This window comes from Saccostrea echinata, unplaced genomic scaffold, assembly GCF_033153115.1.
Source record: "Saccostrea echinata isolate AGI-Se365-2 ecotype Australia unplaced genomic scaffold, CSIRO_AGI_Sech_v1 ptg000064l, whole genome shotgun sequence".
NCBI lineage: Eukaryota > Metazoa > Mollusca > Bivalvia > Ostreida > Ostreidae > Saccostrea > Saccostrea echinata.
Window position 1 is genome coordinate 6,466,342 of NW_026889813.1, and position 11,284 is coordinate 6,477,625.

Here is an 11,284-nt window from a genome sequence, read left to right on the forward strand (position 1 = left end):
CGATTAGGGTAAGTGTCAAGCCTATCTGAGAGATTAGTGTTAGTCCTCGCCTATAATATTTTTTATATTCATTTAAGATCTTGCATTGGGTAGGCATCGCATATTGGCGCAGTAGTACTACAACATCACAAATGTTAATTGTTTTTCCACACCATCGGACTTTTGCGTGTCTAACCATCATGTTTGGCGCAGACCTTCGGACTTTGGCGTGACCATCGGTCCTTGGAGTCCCATCGCACTTTGGAGTCCTACATTTGATATTGATAAAAATTTTGTAGTCTATAAGCATCCTTGTTTTTATATTTACCAAATTATATTGTGTTCTGTCAAAAGCTAGAGATGTTTAAACTTGCACAAAAACTTATCTTCATATATCATTTAAAAGCTATTTAACCAAATGCAAATAACTTTCAACAGATAGGTGTTCAATTGGTTCAATGAAATATGAAAATAACGAACAGTATTTAATCTCGAAAGTCCAATGAAACGATACAAATTTGGAGAAGAGCAAACACGGACCTCAATATTTAGAGGCAGGATCAGGTGCCATGGAGGAGTGAGCATCCCCTGCCGACCGGTCAAACCCGCCGTGTGCTCCATGTCATGATCGAAAAAAGAAACCCGGAAAAATCCGTAGACAGTTCAGTGTATAAATAATGGCTTAAAAATAAGTATGAAAAACGTCAGTAAGCAGTTGACTCAATGATAGGTTGTATGCGCGGACAGGATCATTGTATCGACATAAAACTTGCAAAATGATGACTTCAAACGTGACAGCTGATATTATTGTTTCATCAATTTGTTTGTCAATAGCTTGACCTTTTAGAAATTGTTCATACGTAGAGCATGTTTTTGAGTATCGAATCAACTGAGAGACATAAACCCCCTTTGCAGGTGAAAAGGGTATATTGCTACATAAGTAAGGGAAGTTGACGATTGAAAAGTTTAAGTTATTACGTTTATCATAAAGCTTTGTTGTTAGGTTACCATTAACGTCTTTTTCTAGTAAAATATCTAAATATAGAACAGATGTGTCAGACTCTGTGGTTTCCTTTATTTCAGGCTCACTGGGATATATCGAGTCCACATGTGAATGGAAATAACTATTGTTAATTGATAATATCGTCGATATATCGAAATGTCGAGTTGACGGCCACAGCAAGTGTTTCCTTGTCGTCATGAAGTTTTTGAATAAATTCTGCTTCATGTGAATATAAAAATAAGTCTGCTAATAACGAGGTGCAATTGTTACCCATGGGAAAAAAATACATAGAAAAGATTTGTACTAATTTGATAATTAGTAACAGATTGATCAACAGATAATTTGTTTCAACCCTTGAATTGCAAAATTCTTTGGCTTTCAAATACTTTGCTACATTTTTTCCCAATGAAACTGTCGAGGCGCTCCGATTAAGTAAATTACTTGTTAAACCCCGTGTTCTTCACTGAAGATTTATTTCTTTTTTTTTGTTGCAGAAAGCGTATTTGAGAATTAAAAGAAAATGGCATGATTAAAATCTTGGCCAGTACTCAACATTTTTTCACCCGGTAACTCGAAATGAAAAGTTGGGTACATGAGGTGTATTTAAATTTAGACTATTACCTGTAATTCAGAGAAATGTTAGTTTCGCCATAGCAGAAAAACATGGACTTGCAACAACAAGGTAAGCATAGCAATAGTTAGAGATTTAAATTTATAAATCTCTAACGTAGTTCAAATTATAATTATATGTCTGTAAATATATACAATTAAATTTTAAAATCGTGAACATTGCTATTTTTTTTATTGTAGATTACACAAGTTTTGAAATACGCCCGTATAATACTTGACCCTTTAAGAAAGCTCTATACACTTTTGGACAATTATAGCATATAAAGGGTGTATATATTGAGTTTATCTTGTTCTTCTGGAAAAATCTTAAATACAGTTAAGTGATTAGAAACCAATGTTGTCTACTTACACTAAGAAAATAATGTTTTCAATTACTTTATCTTGCTCTATTATGATGCTAAATATACTTTAATCTATTTTAAATTGTGTCATTCGTTCCAGAGTTTCGTTTATTTCATATTACATGAAAGGTCAGGTCACTCTTAAAGCATAAAACAACACTGGAATTTGAACTCTTAAGTAAACACTGTGCAGACAGTTAGAGCTTCCTTAACGCTGAACATGACTCGTAAATAGGCATACGCCATTTTAATTTTCCTATCTCCGATATCAGCACCGGGGTATATCTTTCGCATTCGTTACACCTGACTGCTTTCTTGTCAGGGTTACCTGCGTGGAATGGATGACTCGTGTTCGTGCTGAATACCTTACATTACCTTTGTTTACATTTTATTGAAGATTGCGTCTATTTGTGTTTGTGTATTGCACTGACCTGTGCAAGTGTTGTAAGTTTCCTTGGTAACTTTCTTCTGCCGTGGAAGAAGCATAAAGTTAGTTTGTCACTTCCGAGTGTTTTACAATACCTATGTAGTATGCCATACGCCTTCTACAAAGGTGAAAATTGATTGCATTGAACCGTGACTGAGTGAACGGCTTATATAAGAGCTTCAGATATAATGAAAAAATAAAGAATATGGCGGACAAATTCCTTTTACGAATCGTGTTCAACTTTAAAGTTTAACATGCATATGGAATACCCGTTTACGTATTTTGCCTTTGATTACGTCTCTCGTTGTTTGATTTTTCTGCTTTAGTGTTCTTTATATTTTGAGTTAGATTTGCAGTAGATTTGCTCTCACATGTTCAGTATTTAGTACTGTTTAAACAAACTTATTAATCTTTAGCGAGTTGTTGCTATATGAATAGTTAGTCTTTAAGTTTGGTAGATAAATATCTTCCTTTTATTTTTTTTTTTATAGGATTTTAAAAACTCGGTATATTTTCATAGTGAACTTCTATTGTAGGTTTTAGCAATCATTTATTTTTCAAATATACCATTGAAAGATTGTTAAATTGTTGATTCATTTTTCTCAAAATAACATACAGTGATGATTTTTTTTTTCTTTTAAGGAAATACAGAAGCAAAAGAGACCAAATATTTTTATGACGAGTGTGTATATTTCCAATCCCCTGAACCTAGCAGTATATGTACTGGCTCTGAAATTCATCCTTCTTCCCATCCAACGGATGAAACTCTTTTGAATGCAACTGTAATTTATGTCCGGGATGATATCGATCAAGCCAAACCTGAAGAAACTTCAGCTGTTTTGTCTATAAACCAACCAAAAAGATCTCAAGGAATTCTTTTTTTTTCCAGTAATCCTGATCAAATAATGGAACAAGGAGGTTATACCAGAAACAAATATAAAAGTTCCGCTGCAAAATCCCAACCCTTGCCGATAAGACCAAGAAGAATATCATATTTCTTCTAAGTCATATCGATAAAAGATTGCAACAAATTTATCTTTTTAATCAGAATTGTAGAAATTGCAGAGAATAATATTACAAGTTTGTCTAGTATCATTTACATGTTATTTAATTTGTGTTATGGTATTCTTTCAGATGCAAGAGAGCCAATTATTAATTTGACGTTTTCCGATAAAAGTAAGAGACATACGCATGACATTATGAAAATTATAAATTGCGTTAAGAACTAAGGATTCCTTCGATTTTCTGTGAAATTTGATAATTTTAAAATGCGCTCAGAAAAGAAGAACTGAATATTAACACTGGTAGTTGGAGATAAAATATCTGTGAAAAATGGGTATTCTCCAATATATTGCCAGAGTATAGCAAAGCGTTTAAAGCAGAAGAATGTAATGGGAGAATGGGTGAAATAAATGAACAAGAACAAGGATTAGCTATACATATTATATGCCCGTATAATATCTGACACATTATCGTAAACATGAAATACCTGATTACGTACTTTGTATTTGAATACATCTCTCATTGTTTGATAGGGTTCTACATAATCTGAGTTATATTTGCAGTAAATTTACGGTTACATGTTCAGTAATTGGCACTATTTAAACAATCATTTCTATCTTTAGCGAGTTGTTGCTGTTTGAATAGTTAGTCCTTGAGTTTTGTAGATAAATCTCTCCCTTTTAATTTTTTAATAGGATTTTAAAAACTCGGTATGTTTGTTATATTTTCATAGTGAACTTCTATTTTAGGTTTTACCAATCATTTATTTTTCAAACATATCATTGAAAGATTAATAAATTGTTGATTCATCTTTCTCAAAATAACATACTGTAATTTTTTCTTTTAAGGAAATACGGAAACACAAGGGACCAAGACAAGAGAATTTTATTCCCCTGAATCTAGCACTATGTGTACTGGGTCTGAAATTCATCGTTCCTCTCATCCAGTGAATAAAACTCTTTTGAATCAAACTGTAATTTATGTTCGGGATGAAAACGATCGAGAGGAAGCTTCAGCAGATTTTTCTATCAACCAACAAACAAATTCTACTGAAATTTCTACATTTTGCAGCAATCTTAATCCAATATCGGAACGAAGGGAATGTACCAGAAACAAATATAAAAGTTATGCTGTAAAACCTCAGTCCCTACCATTTAGACAAGACTGCTTAAAGGAGGGTAGTATATCCGGAAAAGCGTCATTTTGTAATCTCTATAGCAACGGCAGAGGTTCCACTGCAGTCAGTAAGTTACTACAGGTTTTTCATATGTTTTGTCGGCAAAGCAAATAAACTTTAAAAATACCATATTTCTAAAATTTTATATCAATAAAATATCACAAAATTTCTTTATAGAATTGCAGAAAATAGTATAACAAGCTTCTTATTCAATATTCATGTTATTTATTATGTTTTATTTTATTGTTCAGATACAGGAAAGCCAATTATTTATTTGACATTTTCTGATAAAAGTAAGAGACACACACGTGAAATTATGAAATTGTGTGAGGAATTGGGGGATTCTCTTGATTTTTCTGTGAAATGTGATAGTTTTTATGCGCTCCGAAAAACAGGAGAACTGAATCTTCATGGTTGGAGAGACATAAACTACGAAAAAGCTAAATGGATACTCTTCTGTATTTCGCCAGATTACAGGAATGCGTTAAAAGCAGGAGAGTGCAGCAGTACAGTGACTAAAATAAACGAACGAGAGCAAGGCATCATCAATGTTCATAATATTGCTAGGGTAAAGTTTCAGCAAAATGGCACCAAAAACTATCGAATGATACCGTTGCTTTTTACAAAAACTCGGGCTTCTGTTTGCGATATTCCTAATCTTTGCGATTTTTCTGGTTTCCAGAACAGAAAGAAAATTTATTTCACTTCTTAAGAACCTAATGTAGCAATGATGGTAAAGAAATGCACTTTACATCCTGCACTGATTCGTGAACAAGTGCATACTTTACGTTCGCAAAAGAGTTTGTAAAAATGTAGAATGATATCAGATCTCATTGCGAGCAACGAGTTGGTCTTTCGTCCAATTTTTTTTTTAAATAAAATGTTTTTGTTTGTTTGTTTTTTAACGTCCCTCTCGAGAATTTTTCACTCATATGGAGACGCCACCACTTGCCGGTGGAAGGCTACAAATTTTGACATTTGACATACTTGGCACTCGGGGCCATTGAGCAGTGAGGGATCTTTTTCGTGCCAGTATACCTACTGGGACACGGGACCTCGGTTTATATGGTCTCATCAGAAGGTCTCCACGTCCCGCAATGGGATTCGAACCCGCAACGTAAGGATCAACTCCTTACTCCGCGACTCTAGAGCAGACGCTCTAACCACTGCACTACGAGGGCGACTTTTATAAAATGAGAAATGATTTGGACTCAGGTCTTTGTTTATTAATATTGATTTTAAAAATGTTACCTTTGATTTCAATTTAGTGTCTTAAGAACATTTTTAAACTTCTTTCCATCATGATTATTGATGCATTTCAAAATGTATCAAAGAGGAAGCATTCTGTCAATAGCAATAGTCAAAAGATGAAGCATTCTGGTCCTTATGGCTCCCAATTACGTAAAATAAAATGATCAAAATATTAAAATATTTATTTGCAGTTCTTTAAGATAGGTCCCTAAACAAGTGATATCATAAATAGTGGTACTTTAATGAAAATACATAATTATTCATGAAAGAATTATTGTATATCTTTTTCAATGATATTTTAATTGCATTAGTAGATCTTTTTAAATTATATTTTAATTGTATTAGTAGCAGTGCAGTGTGAATTCCACATAATTCCACATATAAAAAGGTTTTGATCTTCAACTTTACAAAATGTTGTAAATGACGTACATATATATGCACATTGTACAGCTTATATCTACTGTTCATACAGTATTTTCAGTAAAAACTTATTTCATAAAAATAGCAGTGTAGTTTTTTTCCCCTTAAAATAGAGACTCTTATTGTGCATTAAAACAAAGAACGTCATTTGGCTATTTTCTAAAGAAAAAAAGTTTCACTGATAGTTTTCTTTTCAAGTTCATGTTGATTGTTTTATAGGTTGTAAACATGTTCTAGAAATTGTAGAAGGAAAAAAAACCCTGTGAAGTGCAACAATGTATTTTTAGATCATTAAACGAAATAGATGTATATCTAATATTTTAAAGAGAAGAGAACATTAAACCATGAAATTTTGAATACATGTAAATAGATGTCAAATGTTGTGATAATTTTAAATTTTCCATTTGGTATACTTTCTAATTAAATTTTTGTTAATGTATTAATGAAGGGGCACTAATTAAGAAGTTTTAACATGATAGCAAATAAATTGATAGATTTTGAGAGTAATACTACTTCAATTTTGTGTCTAGATTATAGCCAAATGTTTTTAGCTCTACTGATCAGAGACCAGAAGAGCTTATGCGATAATGAGGTGTCCGTCTGTCTAGCTGTCTGTTTGTCCGTCTGTCTATCTGTAAACAATGCCGAATAATACTTCTTTCAATTCATATTCCGTAATTTCTACCTGATCAATACATAAGGCTAATGGCGAGTGTGTCCGGTCAGTAGAGGATGCTTACTCCTAGGAATCCGATCTCACCTATTTTATAGAGATTTATTACTATTCGTTATCTTCACCGTTTTTAGCTCACCTGAGCCGAAGGCTCAAGTGAGCTTTTCTGATCACTTTTTGTCCGTCGTCCGTCTGTCCGTCTGTAAACTTTTCCCATTTTCGACTTCTTCTCAAGAACCACTGGGCCAAATTCAACCAAACTTGCCACAAATTATCCTTGGGTAAAGGGGATTCAAGTTTGTTCAAATGAAGGGCCACGCTCTCTTTCAAGGGGAGATAATTAGGAATTAGTGAAAAAATAATGGCATCATTTAAAAATCTTCTTTTCAAGAACCACTGGGCCAGGAAAGATGAAACTTATGTGGAAACATCCTCAGGTAGTGTAAATATAAGTTTGTTCAAATCATGACCCCCGGGGGTAGGGTAGGGCCAAAATGGGGGATCAAAGTTTTACATAGAAATATATAGGAAAATATCTTTAAAAATCTTCTTCTTAAGAACAGCAAAGCCATGATTGGTCATAATTATATGGAAGCATCCTCAGGTAGTGTATATTCAAGTTTGTTCAAATCATGACCTCCGGGGGTAGGGTGGGGCCACAATGGGGGATCAAAGTTTTACATAGAAATATATAGGAAAATATCTTTAAAAATCTTCTTCTTAAGAACAGCAAAGCCATGATTGGTCATATTTATATGGCAGCATCCTCAGGTAGTGCAGATTCAAGTTTGTTCAAATCATGACCCCCCGGGGGTAGGGTGGGGCCACAATGGGGGATCAAATTTTTACATAGAAATATATAGGAAAATATTTTTAAAAATCTTCTTCTTACGAACAGAAAAGCCATGATTGGTCATATTTATATGGAAGCATCCTCAGGTAGTGCAGATTAAAATTTGTTCAAATCATGACCCCCGGGGGTAGGGTGGGGCCACAATGGGGGATCAAAGTTTTACATAGAAATATATAGGAAAATATTTTAAAAAATCTTCTTCTTAAGAACAGCAAAGCCATGATTGGTCATATTTATATGGAAGCATCCTCAGGTAGTGCAGATTCAAGTTTGTTCAAATCATGACCCCCGGGGGTAGGGTGGGGCCACAATGGGGGATCAAAGTTTTACATAGAAATATATAGGAAAATATTTTAAAAAATCTTCTTAAGAACAGAAAAGCCATGATTGGTCATAATTATATGGAAGCATCCTCAGGTAGTGCAGATTCAAGTTTGTTTAAATCATGACCCCCGGGGGTAGGGTGGGGCCACAATTGGGGATCAAAGTTTTACATAGAAATATATAGGAAAATTTTTTTTTCTCAAGAACAGAAAAGCCATGATTAGTAAAATTGATATGGAGGCATCCTTGGGTAGTGTAGAATGAAATTTGTTCAAATGAGAGACCCCGGGGGTAGGGTGGGGCCACAATGGGGGATCAAATTTTTACAAATGAATATATGGGAAAAAATCTTCTGCTCAGGAACAGCAATGCCATTTGTTACATTGATATGAAAGCATCATCAGGTAGTTTAAAATTCAACCCCCCCCCCCGTTAACTTTTCAATTCTAAACTGATTTTTGCTTTTTTTCCCCTAGCCAATGTGCTCAGGTGAGCGATGTGGCCCATGGGCCTCTTGTTTTTAATTACAAGAGGATACTTAACTGACCCATTCTAGAGTTCTCTTCTTTAAAAAAATGTTAAAATATTATGACAAGTACAATTTGACATTCAGAAGTCGTAAACCATGACACAGATGGTAAATGGCTACAGGAAAATCTCTTCAGAGGTTTTACAAAATTATTCTGTAAAGCCTCTGAAGATAAAATGAAAGGCCTTAAGCTTTACTGAGGTTTTTCGTGTTTTTCTTATTGATGTCATGATCGAAAAAAAAACCCCGGAAAAATCCGTAGACAGTTCATTGTATAGATAATGGCCTAACAATAAGTATGAAAAACGTCCGTAAACATTTGACTTAATGATAGGTTGTATGTGCTGACAAGGTCATTGTATCGACATAAAACGTGCGAAATGATGACTTCAAGCATGACTGTTGATATCATTGTTTCATCATCTTGTTTTTCAATAACTTGCCTCGTTTTTGAAATTGTTCATACTTAGAGTTTGTTCTTGCGTATCGAATCAACTGAGAGACATAAACCCCATATGCAGGTGAAAAAGGTATATTGCTACGTAAGTAAGGGAGGTTGACGATTGAAAAGTTGAAGTCATCACGTTTATCATAAAGCTTTGTTGTAAAGTTACAATTAACGTCTTTTCCCAGTAAAATATCTAAATATAAAACAGATGTGTCAGATTCTGTGGTTTCCTTTATTTCAGGCTCACTGGGATATATCGAGTCCACATATAAATGGAAGTAACTATTGTTAATTGATAATACGTCATCGATATGTCGAAATGTCGAGTTGAAGGCCACAGCAAGTGTTTTCTTCTTCTCATGAAGAAGTTTTTATTTTAATAATTTCTGCTTCATATGAATACAAAAATAAGTCTCCTAATAACGAGGCGCAATTGGTACCCATGGAAATTCCAACAGATTGTTGGAAGACCTGATCTCCAAAAATGCAGAGATATTGTCAATCAGAAATTCAAGCATCTTTTTAATATCAACTTTAGAGTTCCTGTTTGTACAATCAGAATGTTTTTTTTAATAATTTTGCAAATGACCAATGACAAGGTAAGTATATTTACGAGTTCATTTTTATTGACAAAGCAGTTGTTTATGATGTCAAAAAGCCTGGACTTCAATTTATCGTTGGGAATGGTTGTATAAGGTGTTGAAAAGTCGTACGTTTTGATGTTTTTGATTTAAGTAAAATTTTGTGATTTCATATTTTCTAAAAGTTCCTTGGAGTTTTTAAGTATCCACATCTGATTTACACCACTCCTCGAATATACTGTTGTACAGTACTCCTGAAGTTTCTCTTTCATTACAGTAAATATTTTAGTGAGGAGTAAAGGAAGAGGCTTGGAAGAACATTTACTAGAAAACGATATGTATCTTTGTTTGTAAGGATTTTTATGAAGTTTAGGAATCCAGTAAAGTTATGGTAATTTAAATTTATTTTGATTGTTGGGAATATTAAAAATATCCAAAACAGACATATGATTTTGAAGAATTTCCTCCTTAGAAAGGGAGCTATGGGTGTCTGTTGGATTTCCACCTGCAGAGTTAAATCCTAGTTCCTCTAAAAACAATTCAAAAAATGAGCCTTACAAACAAAGACTATGTTGTTATCAGCTTTGTCAGATGGGACCAGTACATACTGATTATGTAATGTAACTCCCTTTTCACTTCTGAATTATTAAGGACAGAGGGATAAATAGTTTTCATACAGCCCCTCTATCGCTTAATGCGAGATTTCCACTTCCATCTGATGCTCTTAATCCATTCTGACAAAGTCTCACGGTCTTCTTTTTCGTGTCTTACCAAGTCTTACCAAAGCTGCTAGAAATAATTAAGAGCTACATGTAAGACGATGAATTTAAGTTGTCTCCACTCCACATGGTATCAAAGTTGTAAAGCTGCATTAATTTCCACTTGATTTCCACTTGGATGTAGTTAAATATGATAAAAATTAGATAAAATGTACAGATGACCACCCTTGATTGCATGATGATGTCTTATTTAATTAAAGAGAGGTGTCTGTCAAAGTAGGGAACTTTTTTTTATATAATTTAATTTTCGTTTTAACGCGTCATTTGATTGGGTAAAACAAAATTAGACTATATCTTCAAAAATGTAACACATGAGGACTAGCTCCTCTTAAGTTTTATTAGCGTGATTCGGCATATGGTCAGCTAAATATTTCACCTGAATTTCTTTCTTGGTCTCTTTTTGTATTCAACAGCACATTGTCTCCAGACACGTTTCCTACATCCACCGCGAAAGTGTTCCACACGAAAGAACCACGTAAGTAAGAGTTATTGGTCTTTCAACTATCTTTTAAAGAAGACATTTGATCGATTATCCATATCTTTTTTTTTAAATTCTCCTCCTAAACTGTTTTATTACACTTACTGAAATCAAAAACTTCATAGCTAAATTATTGCGAAGAGGAATCTTTGCTAATCATAGTCATGCACTTCGTTTGTCTGCTAAACATTAAGAACACAAAAGAAGATTAATTTTTCAAAGAATGCATTTCAGTATATGATCAATAGAGCCCCGCCCTAACACCAGAACCCTTGACCCACGGGCCATAATTTTTACAATTTTGGAAGAAGCACCTTTCCTCATAAAAACATGGCATCAGCTTGTCTGCTAAATACCTAGGAGCACGGAAAATCTTCAAAGAATTAATG

The 11,284-nt window shown here is 33.8% G+C and overlaps 1 protein-coding gene across 1 annotated transcript; it reads left to right on the forward strand.

Moving 5' to 3' along the window:
* The first annotated feature begins 1,645 nt into the window (after positions 1–1,645).
* On the forward strand, positions 1,646–6,467 carry LOC133175640 (uncharacterized). The gene is made up of 5 exons (XM_061310754.1): positions 1,646–1,664; positions 3,023–3,298; positions 4,231–4,626; positions 4,811–5,127; positions 6,450–6,467. The coding sequence occupies exons 1-5, from the start codon at positions 1,646–1,648 to the stop codon at positions 6,465–6,467; spliced, it is 1,026 nt and encodes a 341-aa protein (XP_061166738.1).
* Positions 6,468–11,284: the final 4,817 nt, after the last annotated feature.

Excerpts from the sequence above, each read along its gene's own strand:
- LOC133175640 (XM_061310754.1), top strand. Across the intron at positions 3,299-4,230 it reads TCAAATAATGGAACAAGGAG|GAAATACGGAAACACAAGGG; the intron begins GTTATACCAGAA and ends TTTTCTTTTAAG. Across the intron at positions 4,627-4,810 it reads CAGAGGTTCCACTGCAGTCA|ATACAGGAAAGCCAATTATT; the intron begins GTAAGTTACTAC and ends TTTATTGTTCAG.